The following is an 18,096-nucleotide window of genomic DNA, read 5'->3' as shown; positions in this document are numbered from 1 at the left end:
AGAGAGAGAAAAAAAAAAAAAAAAAGGTCAGCAACAGCTTCCATATATGTATTATGACTGATTCCCATTAATCCAAGCTCTGTGTAATCTGTCAGCACATAGAGCACCTTGCCGGATGAAAGGAGGTGTATCCCTATAAAACCATTCGGTATTCCATCTTCTCCATCTGCTTCCTATAGCATGAACCACATTCAACCTGCCAAGACAGGTTTGAATTTGTTTGATTGCCGGGGGAAAAAAAGTAGAGTAGCTATTCTGTATCACAGGTAGGGGTTCTCAGGTCACAAGACTACTGATAAGCTGCAATGAACTGGTGCAATGTCTAGATGAAGTGCTCAATACGGAGCATGTAGGCTATGGTCGCATCTAAGCTATGATCCCTGTATGCAGCACTTCAGTCAAGCTTCATTCTGAAATGTTAACTGAAGTGTACACTTATAGCCCCTAAAGTGGTAAGCTTGGTCCACCATCCAAAAATGTACATGTTTTCCATGTTCTGGTAAGGTTTTTTCTTTTTTTCCAAGTTTGGCAAGCAAATTGTCTAGCTGGTATCCTCTAGCTTCAAACCTTCCAAGTCACTGACAATGATCAAGAATATGTATCAGAAAAATGAGAGAAAAAGTCAGGCCTATCTGAATTTTTATTTTGGGTTGAAGCCTGGCACCTAGGTAATAAGCATTACTGGAATGAAAATGCAGCATTGGCAGCCTTCATATGTCTCCCAGGAAAGGTTTTCTTTACAATGAAGACTTCAAGATAAGAAAGAAATGTAAATTAAAAAACACAAATTCATGTGTGACCTTTGAATCCAGGGGTATTTTAGACCCCTTTACCCAAGTTACCGTTCTAGAATATCAGAAATCACCATAAAATACAACTCTAATAGTAAGAAAGCTGTACAGGATGTGGAAAGAAAGTACAATATTTTACAGGAGTGCTGCTGGAACATACCATTTCAAAGTTCCTCAACATAGCTTTCAGTCTGTTAATTTCTTCTCTTAGCTCTCGGATCAGTTTAACATTGGTATCCTGGAGAAAATAATCAATGTATAAATCACCAAATGTTGCTGTACAGCTTCATGTAAAATTATTTGAAATAAAGCAATGTGCTACAACTTTTAGCAAAGCCACCCAAAAATAAAACAAATCATATATGCAAGAAATGATACTAAAGGAAGTTCTCTTGGAAAGTCTTTATGCAATTGTACTTAACACACCTCATAGGGAATTACTGGTAAACACAGCCCTTGTGTTTCCTCTACAATGTTGCCTAACCGTAAGTTGAAAAGCAATGCCCCAAAATACAGATTTTGAGTAGGGAATTGATGCAGGAAACAGTAATCTAGGAAGAGAGCCATCTTCCTGACTCCACTGTGTGGCAGAGGTGAGTGAATTCCCAACCTTTGCAGGTAGAACAGTTCAAATATATGTACGTGGACACTTGTTCCCTTGACAAGAAGGTACCTCATACTGGAAATATATTCTCTTACTTCCAGTGAAATCTGCAGGACAAAAAGTGAAGGCAAATCTTCCTAATGAGATACAAATGCTAAAACAAAACAAAAAAGACAACAGGTTAAACCCCTTTCCTACTCTATCCAAAATCAAAAAAAGTTTTGTCTTTCGGTATACTTTAAGGTACCCTTAAAAGAGAACTATGGGGTAAGTGTTTTTTCCCATAGTTGTCTTTAGGGTCACGGGAGGACATAAACTAGCATCCTCCCGTGACCCAAAGCTCAGTATATCGCAAGCTACAGCTCACGGTATACTGAGGCCGCCGCAGCTGGGACAGATCCCGACATTATTGTCAAGATCCACCCAGCTGCGTGGTTGACAGCTGGCTCTATCTAGAGGCAGATCCAGCTGTATCCGTCCCCTCCCCCGTCTGTTCCTCCAGTCAGCGCTGGAGGATCGGAGCGGGGAGGGGGGGAATCCCTGCAGGATCCCAGATCTATTGAGCCGAAGTGTGACAGTTTCATTGTCACACGTCGGCTCGAACTATGAGGATGAGTGATTTTCACTCACCTCATAGTTCTCCTTTAAGGTAAGGGTAGGCTTGATGAATACCTATAGGGAAAGGGTTAAAGGGTATTTCCACTTTTGCAAAGTGAGAGAACACCTATTTTATACTTGTTATATGTTCTTATTCACACAGTATAACTTAAAAGAAAATGCTGCTTACGTATCACTTGCTCTTTTCTGAAAGAAATGTTTTTCTCTAAACTGATTCTTCCTCTGGATTGCAAGGGGGCTAGGGAAGGCAATAATTACACTAATTAACCCCGTCTGTACTGTGCTGTCAGATCTCATTATCAGATGTATACTAGGTTTGAACACTCTGTAATAACAAAGGGTTAAAGATCTAGAAGCATTGTATAGTAATGAGGGGGATGTCCTTAGTCTTTCTATGTGGTTTCCTGTCACTTTGAAATTGTACAGAAAAGCTTGCAGTCTATCCAAAGGCCTGCTTATCAGATACATCTAAAAAGGTAAAACAAAAAGATATATATATTTATATATGATGCGTGGATAGGAACACAAACATATAGAGGGGTTTACTCAAATCTGACTGGAAAAGTAGAAATACACTTTAAGTCAAAGCTAGCTTGAGGTTATGTGCTTAGAGTTATGTTTACGCTACGGATATTTTCAGAATGTGATACATTTGTTTACTGTGTGATACCCTAAACAGGGATTGTTATATGGAATTAAGGAGGAACTTTACCCATATCCTCAAAATGACAAAGTCACCTTTAGTAATGACAATCTAGAAACAGATACTTCTAGATAATTGCAGGCTGTGTATTCTTTGCATACCTTATTTCTCTTTTCTTTCCCAGGCTTCTCACAGTGGCCATTTTTACTAAGGGCAGGTTACTAGATCTCCCTATACTTCCTGGAACTCTGGCACATGTGACTAGGACATGTGACCATGCACAACATCTCAGGGGAGGAAAATGCCTTTCCCTGAGATCTCATGAGATTACAGATGGGATTTCCCAGCAATGCTCTGCTGATGTAACCTTCCTAGGATGCAACGCTTGGGCACAATTACATAGTTTGTGCCAACATGGACCAGGAAGTGGGGAAAAAAGAAATTGTAAGTAAAAGAAAAATATGTTTGTTTGTTTAACTCATGAATTTAAGATGATTTCATATCAGCATGCAAAACGATTGTTAGTCAAAGGAGGTGAAGGTCCGCTTTAAGAATAACTCTTTTATCCATGTTTTTCATCAATCCAGCTTTTATGAGAAAATAACTCAAGTAATCAAATACAAATCAAGAAAAACAAATAAAAAGACCTCCCTGAGGCAGAGCTCATCAAATATACTGTTAATCCAAATAAAGGGCATAAATATAATTTTACAAGGCATTATTTCCTACGCTGATACTGTACACCCTTTTCAAATACAATAGTCCATTTCCAGTCACAGGTCCTATTCCAAACCCAGGCACAGGCATAAAAGTAATTTTTCTTGCAATTTATTTCCCCGTGGTTTTAAGACAAAAAAAGAAGAAAAAAAAAAGAAAGAAAATCACCTTAGGTGAAACTAAAATAGCTACTGCATATAAAGCAATCTTAGCAAGATTCATTAGAAAGCCCTGTGGAACCCGGTTTGGTACATATTGTACAAAGGCTGTAGTTATGAAGCTGCTAAAATGTTATAAAATAAGTATGCAGTGGGAAGCTCTCTATTTAATATAACTAAACATCCTCAAAACTGATGTTGTAGGAAAAACATTGCTTTGCTAGCACAAGTTCAAGAAGCTCTTGAAAGATTAAACTCCCAAGACAGTACAACTTTCTAACGAAGTAGTACACATAATAGGGCTAACTTAAGGAAAAGTGTTTCATTAGAGACTGAGTTTAACTCCGTGGGGACCTTCAACTCCTTTCAGATCTAAGCATATGCTTGTATTTAATACAGTCTGTGGTGAATTAGAATTAAATTAGAAAAGCAGAGGGAGGAGGATTCTAGCAAAATGACTACGGACTATAGCCCATTGCCCTGCTGCAAAGATAAACAGAAAAACAAGGATGACTGCAGGATCAGAAAAGAGAAAGGGTGTTTTAAAAATGTTATAATAAAATATAGCTGCATGGCAATTAAATAGCTTATAAAATAGCCTGCGCATTATTAAGCTGTAAAAAAGAAACAGTAAGCAGAATAAAGTCAGATGGGAGCAATAGGCTGTCCTTCAATGATCCATGTCCCAAGAAGACCCAATGGCCACGGACTTGCAGCTCTTTAACAGTTGAATGGCCACATGATTCCCACAACAGCTCTTCAGATTTTTATTGAGACATTTCAGAAGACTCGCACTTACCTCATTCACTCGAGGCTTGTTGATGATGTTTTTGGCATTAGAAGCATATCTCAAGGTGCTCATGGTCTCATTGTAGCTGCTGCTTGCAGGAGACACAGCTGGAATCAGCACAGACAGAAGTATGATGTGTCAGATATGGAGAGGTGGATGCACAGGGGTTGATTTAGTAAGGGCAAATAGGCTGATCACTTTGCAGGGAAACTTTCCCGTAGCTTGGTGAATGTGGTAAAAATTAACTTTGCAAAGAATACCCAAATCACATGCAAGGAAAAAACTGTATTTTTGCTTGTACATGATTGGTTGATAGAAGTCAGCAGAGTTTCATCTCATTCAATAAGCTAAGGGGAAATTTCCATTGCAAAGTGAACAGCCCGTTAACATTTAGTAAATCAACCCCACAACTTTAACTATAACAGTGTTACAGTGTATTTTCAAAGACATGATATTTCAAGACCCACTATAGTCTGTGTAATGTGTTGCACTATTATTCTTATGACAGATGCATTTCTACGGGATGGACTCGAAATATATATATGTAACTTATAAAAATGTGTTTCCTTTCTGATGCTGAAAGGGATACAAATTAGCTAATCTCTATATCAGACTCCCAGACTAACTCACTCTTTGTGACTGTCTTATTATAAGATCACTTGAATTGTGTAGGTAACATGCCTGTCTTTGAGCATATTCTAACATTTGCAAGTAATGAAATGTTATGGAGGAGGAATAGTTCTGATAGAAAGAGGTTCTGATTTTTCTTTCACATCCATATAACTATTAGAGCCATGAGAACCCCATAGGCAGCAAGGCTGCATGTATAAGCAGGGCCAGATTTACTCTGCTGCCCCAAGGCCAGGTTCCTCAATGCGCGAAACGGCGGCTTCTCCGCTGTACATTTAGCTCTGCTTGCTCAAAGCAGTGCTAAATGTAGAATACAACTACCCGCCCGGTGCCAGCAACTGCATGTCCCGGGCATCGGGACATAGGAATTACACACCCCTGCTGCGTCCACTACTCCATGCTGCCCCAAGGCCGGGCCTTGGTTGACCTTGTGGGAACTTCGGCCCTGTGTATAAGAGCTTGATGCTCTGTAAAAGGACGAATCTGTATGATGCAGTGAAAATCAGAGAGGTCCATGTATCTGTAGACAAAAACTACAGGCTGGAAGATTGAGGCATATGTAAAAGAGTGTGTTTCTAACCCAAGTACTAGAAATATATTGACTTTCACATATGGTGAGCTTGGGACATTTAGCTGGACAAGTTTTTATACCATCATTTCAATCTGGTCTTTAAGTGAATAAGAACCTTACTGGCAATCATGATTGTTTTTGAGTTGCCTCCAAGACTGTCCTTTAAAAGCCATGTCAAGATGGAGTCTCTGTAGGGTACAAATGGCTGGCGCTTTGATCCGCTGATGCTACTTCCAGATGGGCTGCTGCCTTGGATTCCACTATCCCCGTCGCTGATAATGCTGTTGATGCTCTGGCAGCTACTGCTCATCTGAGAATTCTGAGCTGAAGTTAGAGGGAAATAAAAATGGTATAGCTGATTAGTCTGCCCAATAAATTCTGGCTTTTCTCAACTGATCTAGATTGATACTTTGTAACAAACAGAATATAATCAACTACTTAGCTATTAATAATCACATAAGACAGGAGTTACGAGTACAATATCAAAATAAAAAGGTGGATGTTGCCATGTTGTCATTTTTAAACCATTAAAAGGGAAGTATAGTGATTTTCTACTAAATGTATTTATTACCTCTAATTTTTAATTAGACAAAATGTGTCTAAAAGTAAGCATTGTCTGCTGTGCCGTCTATTTAGCCAGAGTGCTTGGGGAATCCTTTGACATGCATTAAATATGTACTCGCACAAGTCTTTCTTCTTTTATTCACCAAACTAAACCTAGTCATAACACTTTACTATCACAGATCACTTACCTAATGCAGAGATAACAATGCCAAGCGTCACTAGTGATCTGTTGATGTTGGAGCCTTCTGTCAGACGATCTTTGCAGTAATTTGGAGAAGCTCTTTCTGTAAAAAAAAAAAAAAAAGGGGCAATAAAAATAAACAACCCCTTTTAAATGGCCAAAAAAGGTTAACAATTTTACTATAAAATGCATCATTACTCACCTGCCTGCTAAATCCACCAGGTTAACTTTGCTTGTTATTTCTGATGGCAAGTTATCTTCAAAAATGGCCTGAGTCAATAAATTAACTTTGGTTATTTTTGTACATACTAAGACAGGTAAAGGCCTTTTTTTATCAAGAAGCGACCCCCAACACACAAGAAGCGACCCCCGGAGGTGTACAGAAAACATGAGCGGGCATACGCAAACAGCTATTAATGATCAAGGTCAGAGAGCATATAAAATCTGTGCAAATGCAATTAACTGAGCAGTAAAGAGAGCATGAAAATCCCTAAGGTCAAGGAGGGCTACAACCTATGTGCGGTAAAGGACTTTATTCTTGGAAGGAAGGGGCTCTTGTTTCATGTGAGCAGTGTTTAAGGTTTACTAATTTACCAATTGTTTGCCAGTTATATTTCCTCAAAGATCTTTTTCATGTTAAATTACTATTTCATCTGTACTCTTTTTTTCCCCCTGATACACAGGAAGGATGCAGAGTGGATATGAGCTATAACCCCAGGAAAGCTATTAAAAACACCATCTGCAGACACAGTCACCAAGGAGTCTATCACAGAATGGAAGGATAGGATATACTGTATATTTCCCATAAGGTACTCTGTTGCATTCACAGATATTATAATGATAGCTATATTCACTCAGAAAAAAAAAAAATCAATATTTTAGTATAAAACAGAATGGATCTCCCTTGTAACTGAAGGGGCATTGCTCAGAAAAAGAAATTAACATATTTTTACCTATATTGGTCAATTTTCTTTTGCACCAGTTAAAACATTTACAGTATATGCTGAGTCAAAACAACAAATTTGAATGGCACATAAACATGTGATTATTCAATTATTCAAAAGTGTGAAAAACAACCTAAATATCTAGCGAGTGATTAATTCCAAAGCTATCAAGCACAGGGAGAACATGCAAACTCATTGCAGATAGTGACCTGGCCGGGCTGAGAGAATTAAAAAGGTGCAGAATATCTGTTGGGATGTCAGTGGGAACTTTTCAGATTACAACACTGAGACCAATCATGCAATTTAGCAGACTGCCATCTCAATATCTCCAGGAGAAAAAAAAATGCTAAAATGGCTACAATGTAATATAGCTCAATATGCTCATAAGGATTTCTATATCAGGAATACTGATGTATTACAAACATGCTGGATTTACCATTAGGCACTCTCAGGTCTATGCCTATAGAAGGGAAAGGACTTTTTTTTATCATCAAGCAAGTAAAAAAATGGTTAATAGAATTAACTGACCTGAGTATACTGGATGGTGAAAATAGCATGGGACCGACTGCTGGCATCATGGATATGAGTAGCTGCTGTAATCCTGCAAATTCAGACAAAACACTGATTGATTGAATGTAAGTAAGAAAATGCTGCCTGACTAATGGTATTAGTCATGAGCCAATGTATTCATTAAAAGGCTCTCCTCTTGGATTAAGCAAGAAATAAAAGATGAGCAATGGAAGAGAAATGAGCGTTTGAAGATGAGCGTTTGAAGGAAGAGAAAAACCCACAAAGTGTATTCTTTGCAATAATCATCTTCCCATCTTCACTGAAAGTGATAGAGAAAGTGTTGGGGCGAGCGATAGGAACACAGACATGCACACTTAAAAGCATGTAAACCTAAAATCAATGTCTCAGTATGGCTGGCACTATGTCCCACTCTACACAGTTTTCTAAAGCTAATGCCTTTTTTGTTACTCCACTGCAAAGGTTCTTACCTGAACATCCTGCCAGTAACAGCACTTCCTTATCAAAAATGACTATACAGTAAACACCGCATTAAAAATCTGCTTTCATGACGCACCATAAGGTGTCCTCTACTGCCTAGTGAAAAGCATCTATTCACCTAAATTTTTGAAGCAAATGTAAAATAAGGAACAAAATAATTCTTTATTACCCCTGTATGTAATACACATTAAAGAAGAACTCCGGCAAATGGCAAATTAACTCCTGTGGCTACCGACACACTGCAAGGGTTAAGTTTTCATTTTAGTCGAGGGTGTAAAATAAAAAAAATATATACCCACCTGATCCGTAGACATACCTGGTTCCTAGACCGGTCCCCACAGCCACTTTCCTTCTCCACTTCAGCTTCGGAATGTCCCTCGACGGCCTTATAGCTGAGTATATATTTTTTATTTTACAACCTAGACCAAAATGAGCACTTAACCCTTGCAGTGCAGGGGTAGCCCCACCGCAGGGGTTCATCTGTAATTTGCCTGGAGTTCATTAAATAATACATAATAATGATTTGATTTTATAAAATGGGTCATGATTTTTAAATTATTACTGTGATTGAAGTGCCAGAAAGAGACTCTGGACTAAGGGGAAGCAGCACTCTGTGAGCATAGAAAAATTACATGGAAGTATGAAGCGCATGAAGAAAAAGTACAGCTTATGTCATTGAAACAGTAAGGCAGACATACATGCCACACATTACCACTGTACCTGTTCTCCATTCCTTCCTCCAGCAAGGCTACTACTTCTTCATAACTGGTGACTACATGCTGGGATAACCCTGTATTTAAAAAAATTAATCATTACATACAACTAATTAGATAAAGCATCATAAAAACAACGTAAAATAAGTTCATTAAAAAACACATTGAGGGGAATTTACAAAAACTGGAGCAGAGAAAATCTGGAGCAGCTGTGCATGGCAACCAATCAGCTTCTTTCTTTCATTTTAAAATCTTAACTGAACAAACTGAAGAGAGAAGCTGATTGGTTGCCATGGGCAATTGTTTCAGATTCTGTCTGCTCCAGTTTTGATAAATGTCCCACCCATAGAACTAATACTGATAGATATATATAATATAATAATATAATTATATAATAATGATAGATTTTTGTATGACTGTTCATATGAAATATGTTGATGAATAAATGCTAGTGGTGTATGGCCAGATTAAGACTGTTCTAAATTTGAAAACATTGAAGTGAATTTTGTTTTAAGGCCAACCTCCAACTTAACTTTTTTTAGAACCTCTGAATGATTTTTTTTTTTTATTGCTACTGGGTCCGTATTAGAAACATTTCCTCTCATTCTTTGTTCTGGTGACACAGGACCGGAAATGAGGGGACAGTTCTCCAGGGAGGACAGATAAAGCAAAGAAAACACTTCTATTTAGTAGAGTAAGAGACGTCTATTAGGCTTGCATGACTCCGTCTTCCTGCCCTAGTGACATCTACTTCCTACATTTCACGTTCTGGTGTCATAGGTACAACAAGAAAAGGTAAATCTCCCCAGAGAGCTCCCATATAGCAATAAATAAACCTTCTTCACCCTAGGCTAAACTAAAAGTATAGTTTTATGCTGGTGCGGAGCTTTAAAAACAAACATTGTAGAATGGTCTGAAAACAACAGATTACAGCAAATATTTGTAAAACCTTACATGATATTTGTAAAACGTACTAGATTTTCAGAGTTCAGGCAAGGTCACAAGCAATGTAAGTGCATTATGAGTTTTTACCACAAGGGGTCAGTACGTCACTAAGCATACACTGAGATTTCCAACTTCTTGTCATTTTAGTAAATGTATTTACTCCATTTGAATGTTGAACACAGCACTTTTATATATAAGAAGAGGTTTAAACGTCATTCTATATCAGTAGGTAAGTTAAAATGTTTTCATATAATTAAATTCATAATTTGGGGTAGCACAGTGGCATTGAGATCAACACTTCTGCCTTGGAGCACTGGAGTCCATGGTTTGGAGCCTGGCCAGATCAGTGCATGGACTTGGCATGCTCTCCATGTGCTTACATAAGTTTCTTTCCACACTCCAAAGACAAGTGAGAAGGTTAATTGGATCCAATTTAAACTGGCCCTAGTATGTGTGAGTGTGTATACATATGAGATAGGGACCTTACATTAAAAGTTGCATGAAGTAGGGGTTGATGTGAATGTACAGCTTGGCATACTGTAAAAATTGCAACAGCTGCTGTGGAAAAGAAGTACCAAAATTTCCCATGAATACTGGGGAGCCCGGATGTCCTCATAGAAGGAAGAAACAAGCAGGGAGGACACACTGGAACAATTAGGAGAATGTGTAATGAACATAAGCAGGAGGAACATAAGAATTACCTCTGGAGAAAGAAGAGAGAACATGGAATTTGACAAAGTTGGTCTTTATTTGCGTGATCATGATAAGCACACTGTATTATAAGCTCCTTCATGAAGAACTCTGGGCAAACATTGTATTAACCCTTGCAGTGTGGCTATCCCCGCACTGCAAGCGTTTAGTGCTCATTTTTGCCTAGGGCCAAAAATAACAAAGTTATACTCCCCTGATCCTCCGAGCCAGCCGGCTGTGGCAGTGCTCCCTCCTGCCTGTCTCCTCCTACACTGCAACGATGGCATGTCCCTCAGCATCCTCAGTTCCTATACACTGAGTGACTTAGGAACCTTAGACTATTGCCGTGGAGGGGGTGAGAGGCTCCAGGGACCGGTCTAAGAACAAGCCGGCTTTGAGGATCAAGTGAGTACAACTTGCTCGCTCACTTCTTGATCATCTACCTGCAGAGAGCCGTGACAGTCAGTCACCGCTCCCCGCAGGGATTCCCCACTCGTCTCGCAGGGGTTGCCACACTGCAAAGGTTAATACATTTTTTACCCAGAGTTACTTCTTTTGGGAACAAGGGAAGATATAATTTTTTGTAGTGTGTAGGATATGTTTCCACTATTTCAGTAAAAGAAAGATAGAGGGTTTAAAAGCAACATATAAAGCAGGTCTCGTTATACTGTCTGTTACCACACTGAAACCAGGATAAAACTTTCACATTCTGTCATTTTCCAGGACAGGTGTGAATCTGACTGGCAACTATTAGTGAATGCAGACAACTTTTATTTCAGCCACTTTCACAAATCAAGTTGAAACATGCGTGTCATTTTGCATACCTTGTACATATGGCCCTTTTTCTGGGTGTTCTCGAACCCGCAAAGTGTAAGGTTTCTTCTGGTCTGCTTGATGTAACAAGTCCCGGACACGCTCATTATAAATTTCTAGAAAGCTTAAATAAATACATTAAAGTATTACAAAGCAAGCCACAGACGTGAAGCTATTAAATGATGTGGGACAGATGCTGGGAGCGTGGTCCGTACATATTGACTACTTCTTACCTCACTTCTATCCGGCATGATGATGGGGCACCTAGGGAGTCAGCATTATAGCAGAACAGACCCTTGGAAAGGAAAACATATTACTGTGCACCACAAATTATCCATCATAGAAACATTTCCCAATAAATGAATGCTAAGCTGCAGACAGGAGCTCATGCCACCCACCTGACAAATGCTTGAGATGATAGATATTTAGACAGAATATAACAGAAATATAGGTTGGTAAATATTAAAAAAGTAATTTACCTCACAAATACGGGGTGTTAATCCAACAGACGTCTGTGAAAACAGGAGGGAATGGAAATAAAAAATACAAAGACTAGAAATAGTATTTGAGACTAAAATCTGAACTCAATTCAGCCTATATAAACTAACACCGAGAGATGTCTGCACACTTCCCACTTCATCTTCTAGAAAGCTCCTGATTTTGAAGATCCAATATGCAAATATTAACATCAAGAGATAATTTACTATGAGGGATCATTAACCTCTCCCACAGCTCTCTATTAGTTCATCTATGTGACAAGTGGACTCAATGGCCTATAGACCCCAGTGTAAGGTAAGAGGAGGGTCTGAATAGTAGTTGATGTCGATATCTGCATAGAGAACACTTGGTTTAGAACCTTCTAGAATAAAGTAAATATGTGGGCATCTCTGGATTAATATTCTAATGCCAGTTTGCATGAGCTGGCATGCGTACAGGTATGCAGCAAATTTCCCATAACCCTGAAGATGAGACCACCAGAGACTTATTCACAGCTACGGCGCATTACATCATCAACAGAACTGGCCAAATATGGCAGATAAGGGCAGTCCCGGTGGATGCTGACTGTCCATATTGTATGTGTGCAACTATAATAACTGCTGGCTTGCAATTATGAATGGTTTTATGCAATTATGGTCAGGTCTGGTTTTCAGTGTGCTGGGGTGTGTTGGCATCTCTTGTAAAATGAATAGGCTGATTTAATGCTGTGTGTGTGTGTGTGTGTGTGTGTGTGTAATAAATGTGTTGGGGAAATAAGGGCCCTTTGAATCGGATTGGTAGCTATAAGAAACATCTTAGCATTGTAATTTTATACATCAGGCTTGGGATATGCGAGAGCCAGCAGAAAGAATTCCAGCTTCAGAAGAAACCATGTTCACAGATCACTAGGATCAGTGGACTGGTGCTCTAAAGAAAAGCCTGGCTTAAATATTGGTGTTCTGAGGCGGTAAGCTATGTGCAATAATTCAGTGCTTTATTTTTTTATTTGACTGAAAAATACCTGTAAAAACTAATCATTTTCATAACATTATTGACCGGGGATTCTTAGACATAACTCACCGGAGTTCCCATCATGGTGTATGTTTTCCCTGAGCCAGTCTGTCCATAGGCAAATAAACACACATTATATCCCGTAATGGCCTCTGAGAGTACCGTAGTACCCAGATCTTGAAATACCTGAAATTAAAGTAAATTAAATGTTAAAGGAATGAAAAGTAAAACACCAATTTTTGTATGTTATGATTAGCATACATGGGATTATTAACATAAATACCAAGACAGAACATGATTTAAAAAACAACAAGTATACAACCAAAGCATAACTAGGTTTATTTACTCTTATTTTTAATGATATTAGAGGTCAGTGAAAGCATATCAGGTTCCGATGGTTATTGAGCAACGCATAGTGAAGGGATACCCACAACAAGTACTCTCAGAAAACAACCACCTGATGAAACCTTGATAAGACAGGTTGGATTTTCTCTGATGAATACTTTTCCTTCTTGGTTTTTCAGTGCAGAACTATCAGAATATCAAGATTGCTGGGCTGTTCATTTTGTAGAATATCAATGTGCATGCAGGTGTAAGTGCAAAAGATCTATCAGCTGTTTGTTGATCATGATCTTACTAACAATAGCAATCAAGGTTTCCAGCCAGCTGAAGAGGTCAGCAAGGACATTCACCATGTGTAGAATAGAGAAATGTCACTTTCCAATACAGGAAGATTAGGAAATTATGAGTCATTATGGTGTCTTTGCATCAAATCAGACATTGTATAAAAGGTACAACAGATTGCGACAGGTAACTTTAAAAAGCCAATGGAGAGAAAAATATATTGTGGTTAGGTTGGACAATTTGCTCCTCGGTTTTTACTTATATTGAAATTAAGGTTTTGGCATTGTATGCTCAGCAGAGACATGCTCTTGTGTTTTAATGCAGAAGAAAAAAATTAAACAGAATTGTGAAGCATTTTTTTCAGCTCACTTTATATTCTTTTTTCCCAGAAGTGATAACTCTAGACATATTGCAATTTTAAATGTAGCTCACCCTGCAAAAAAAAAAGTTTGATCAGGTTGTGTGAACCATTCAGTGCACATTCTCACCAGCACGACCCACACTTATTGATGGGTACAGAACTATAAAGCAATGGTCCAAACAGAAGGGATAGAAGAGTGTAAATGTCTTACATGTGCAGCAGTCTTTGATGAGTGAACCTGAATTCTAACCATTCAAAATACACAACAGGTTCATTATACAGAAGGGATCATAACCAGAGTGGAATGGTAGAGGAATATATATGTCACTCCACATGGCCTCCCCACAATTAAGCGACGAATGCCTAAGCAGCCACTCACTGAGGCTCAGGGGATGCATATTTTTGGCTTGCAATTTTGCCCAGATGGGACATATTTATAATGCAGTGAATGTGACATTCATCAAATTCTGCAGCAGAATGTTTGGGGTGCATGTGGGTTAATATACCGCAAGTTATTCATCACCACTGAACGCTTGGTAAACTTTACATTCACTGTTTTATAAATATGCCTCTAAAAGGTGCCCATGCACTCTGGGATTAAAGGTTCGCTTTCTTTCGTGCCCTCATCGAACCGTCACTCGAATACCCCATCATGCACAGACCAGTGTGGATTTTGATTATCGTTAGTTAGCAATACTAACTGACCGAATCTTGTCGATCGACAGAACGGATTTTCGTTTGCACATGTGCAGTGTTCGTGTTGCTATTTGATGTTGCGATGACGAAAACGCCACTAATCTATTGATTTTCGTACGATTTGAAAAAGGTTTTACAGCCTGACCAATTAAGGAAATTCAGCCAGTTGTACAGTAATTCGATCGTTCACTTCCTATCAACTGGCCAATTATCGTTAGAAAACCCAATCGTGTTCGATTTCCGAACAATAATCACAAGGTGTATGGGCACCTTAAGTCAAAGGTGCCTTGCCAAATCTGCCAAAAAAAAAGCCTGGAATCAAAAAGAGATGGACTAGCTAATGGCAGAATTCCACAAGAATTCCAAGTACTATAGTGGCATTTATAGCTTTTTCTAGAGGGACTGGTGTAAATGTGGTCATGTTGTGTCATTTTTTTCTCATTTTTGAAAATACCTAATAAAATCTGTATTTAAAAAACAAACAAACAAAGCTATGTAAGCCTATGCCTGGATGTTGGTAGCAAATACAGGTTTCTACACTGTACTTTATCAAATTTCACCATTTAGTAAATCAGACCCCTTATAATTTATGTGTCGTTCCCATTTAAGAACAAATCAGATCCATGAAGCGCAGATAGTCATGACTTGGAATGGTTCCTATAAAAATCACTGGTCACTCTGGTCATCAGGGAATAAGACAAAGCCTGTTTATCCTCTTTGTCATGCTGGAAACAAAAGGGTGGACGGGCAGATCTTTAGATCTGAGCACACCAGAAATATGTATGTCATTCTCTCTGACTACTCTTGTAGCACACCCATTTGATAAATACATTATATTTAACCGCTTTGTGACAAATGGTGTCAGCCATAACATGCTGAGGAAGAAAAGTAGCACTTAAAAAAGGGAAATAAAGGCATGCTACGCTAGTAAAGTATTGTCTTGTATGAGTAACTGGTAAGGCCACATCTTTAAAGTGGGGTACAGTCTGTAGCATTGTTAGAATTTTGAGGGTAGGTACAAATGTGGGTGACAAAATACTTAAAAAGTAGAAGGTCTCATTTAGGAGAATTTATCAAAAAGTGAGCAGACAAAATCTGAATCAGCTTCTCTCTTTCATTTTCAAAGCTTAAAGTGACATTAAAGCCAAAAAAAATTCCCCTCCCCCCATGTAAATGTTAGCACTTACCTCAAATGATGTCTCTTATTCTGATCTTCCTCTTCTTTCCCCATGTTTTCATGTGTCACTCCAGTGGTGTGACATCACTCCGATCCAGCGCTGTCTGCTCTGTCTCTCCGATCCAGCGGTGTCTGCAGGCGGGTGCACGCGTCCATAGACTTACCTTGCATCTCTGCTCGTCTCCCGGCCGAGAATCGGAAGTGCGCATGCGCCCGCCCCAAGATGCTTTGCGGCCGTACGATCACTTCCTGATTCTCGGCGCGGGATCGAGCAGCGATAACGAGGTAAGTTTAAAACCAGTTCAAGCGGGTTTTTTTTTTTAAAAACTTCTTGCCTATATCTACTGCTTGCTAGCAGTAGACATAGGCAAAAAAAACGGAGGGTTGAGAACCCCTTTAAAGGGTTATTAAACCCTCTGGTGTTTTTGCATATATCTACTGCTAGCAAGCAGTAGATATATGCAAAAAGTGTAGAGAAAAAAAAAATTTGTAAAAGCGGTTTAAACTCACCTGTGTCTTCCCCGCGCGCTCCCGTCTGAAAATGTGAAAATTCTCCGGCGGCCGCAAAGCAACTTGGGGCGGGCGCATGTGCAGTTCACATTTTGCCCGGCAGACGAGGAGAGACACAAGGTAAGTCTATGGACGCGTGCACCCGCATGCAGACACCATGGGATGGCATGGCACAGGAAGTGCCAGCAAGGACAGAGGAGTCAGTGCTGGATCGGAGACCCGCCGCACCGCTGGAGGGACAGATGAAAACGACAGGAATGAAGAAGATCGGATTAAGAAACATAATTTAAGGCAAGTGCTTTAACATAGGGGAAAAAAATCTTTAACTTTAATGTCATTTTAAAGCGGAGGTAAAGGGGGAAAAAAATAAAACATCAGTAGGGATTTTTGGCAGAAGAGACATGCAGAACCTCTTCTGCCAAAAAGTGTCTTCCTCTCTCTTCCAGCGATTTGTAATATTTTCTTTGCACTCTACACACTCTAAGACGCCATGAATCAGCAGGATGCTGTGGAGGATGTAACTCCTGTGCACAGGCCTTACATCATCAGTGGCCACCCAATGACCAAAGAGGAGCCCAAAGAGAACCCGAAAGTGTTGGTGGTGGAGATGGCAGTAGCGGGAAGCAGTCAGGCCCGGATTTCCCACAAGGCCACCGAGACCCGACCTATAAGATAAAAACTATACAAAAGTAAATTATAAAAAGTAAAAAGATAAATAAAAAACGAAAAAAAATTTAATTGATTAAAAAATGAAATAAACAAAAATAAGAAGAAATTGTGGGCGTATTGTGGAACCTGGCCTTGGGGCGGCAGGGGGAGTAAATCCGGCCCTGGAAGCAGTGCTGTGGACCGAAGACTTAACCAAGAGCCAGGGCCGGATTTACTCTCTCTGCTGCTCCAAGGCCCGGTTCCTCAATGCGCCCGCCTACCTGCCAACCTCCCATGGAGAACGGCAGACCTGCAGGCCGAGATCACCTGCACAAAACAAGCGGCGGCTTCCCCACTGTACATTTAGCTCTGCTTGCCTAAAGCAGGGCTAAATGTAGAAAACAACTAACCGCCCGGCGCCCAGAACTGAATGTCCTGGGCATCGGGAGATAGGAATTTCACACCCCTGCTGCCCTTGTATTCCCTGTTCCTCCGAGGCCGAGCCTTGTGGGAAATACGGCCCTGCTAAGTGCACTGGAGAAGGGCACACTTTTAAGGTAAATATGGTGCGTATATTTGAACATTAGGGCAAAAACAAAAAAAATCGAATTGGTTTACTTCTGCTTTAAGTGTACAAACTGAGGACAGAGGCTGACTGGTTGCCATGGGCAACTGCTCCAGTTTTGATCAATTCTCCCCATTATGTTTAATTTAAGATAAAAAAGGATCTGAAAAAGGTGATATAATTAATATGGACAGGCATATCCAAAACCATATGGTCTTGCAAACTAACTTTTTATGCGAAGGACTTTGCAAGGCGGCAGACTGCACATGGAGGAATCTGCCATCAGCAGAGAAAGGGATTCTTACCCTACTGCACCAATGTATCCATAACTAAATGATATCTTTACACACATTTGAAGACTAGTATTGTCACCATGATTTACATTTGTAAAACTTGTTACACAGTATAATTTATTGATATCAGATCTTCACTACAAATAGAAACTGGTAATAGAAGTGTAACATAGGCATCACATGCTCAACGGCTGTTCAGAAAGTATTCTTCAAACTATTTTGTTCACTTTGTGGTTTCTCTAGTTACCTCATCCAGCTGCCTCAGAGAGCACACAGCAAAATCTCTGAAACTCCGTCCTTCCCAGAACCCCATGCCGTGACAAAGAGGACCTGTGTGCCCTTGAAACCTATGTA

The 18,096-nt window shown here is 39.6% G+C and overlaps 1 protein-coding gene across 1 annotated transcript in view; it reads right to left on the bottom strand.

Annotated features, from left to right (window-relative positions):
* The window catches only part of STARD9 (StAR related lipid transfer domain containing 9), a 117,705-nt gene that overhangs the window by 46,010 nt on the left and 53,599 nt on the right, over positions 1–18,096 (bottom strand). Inside the window, exons 4-14 of the mRNA XM_018564877.1 lie at positions 12,938–13,054; positions 11,860–11,892; positions 11,614–11,675; positions 11,392–11,504; positions 8,940–9,009; positions 7,740–7,812; positions 6,474–6,537; positions 6,275–6,370; positions 5,643–5,846; positions 4,331–4,428; positions 952–1,029 (exon numbers count right to left, since the gene is read on the bottom strand). Of these exons, the coding sequence (XP_018420379.1) occupies positions 952–1,029; positions 4,331–4,428; positions 5,643–5,846; positions 6,275–6,370; positions 6,474–6,537; positions 7,740–7,812; positions 8,940–9,009; positions 11,392–11,504; positions 11,614–11,675; positions 11,860–11,892; positions 12,938–13,054 (1,008 nt within the window). The remainder of the gene's footprint in view (positions 1–951; positions 1,030–4,330; positions 4,429–5,642; positions 5,847–6,274; positions 6,371–6,473; positions 6,538–7,739; positions 7,813–8,939; positions 9,010–11,391; positions 11,505–11,613; positions 11,676–11,859; positions 11,893–12,937; positions 13,055–18,096) is intronic.

The sequence above is a fragment of the Nanorana parkeri genome, unplaced genomic scaffold (genome assembly GCF_000935625.1).
Source record: "Nanorana parkeri isolate BGI_ZX_2015 unplaced genomic scaffold, ASM93562v1 scaffold791, whole genome shotgun sequence".
Taxonomy (NCBI): Eukaryota; Metazoa; Chordata; class Amphibia; order Anura; family Dicroglossidae; genus Nanorana; species Nanorana parkeri.
This window is presented reverse-complemented; position numbering and strand designations above follow the sequence as displayed.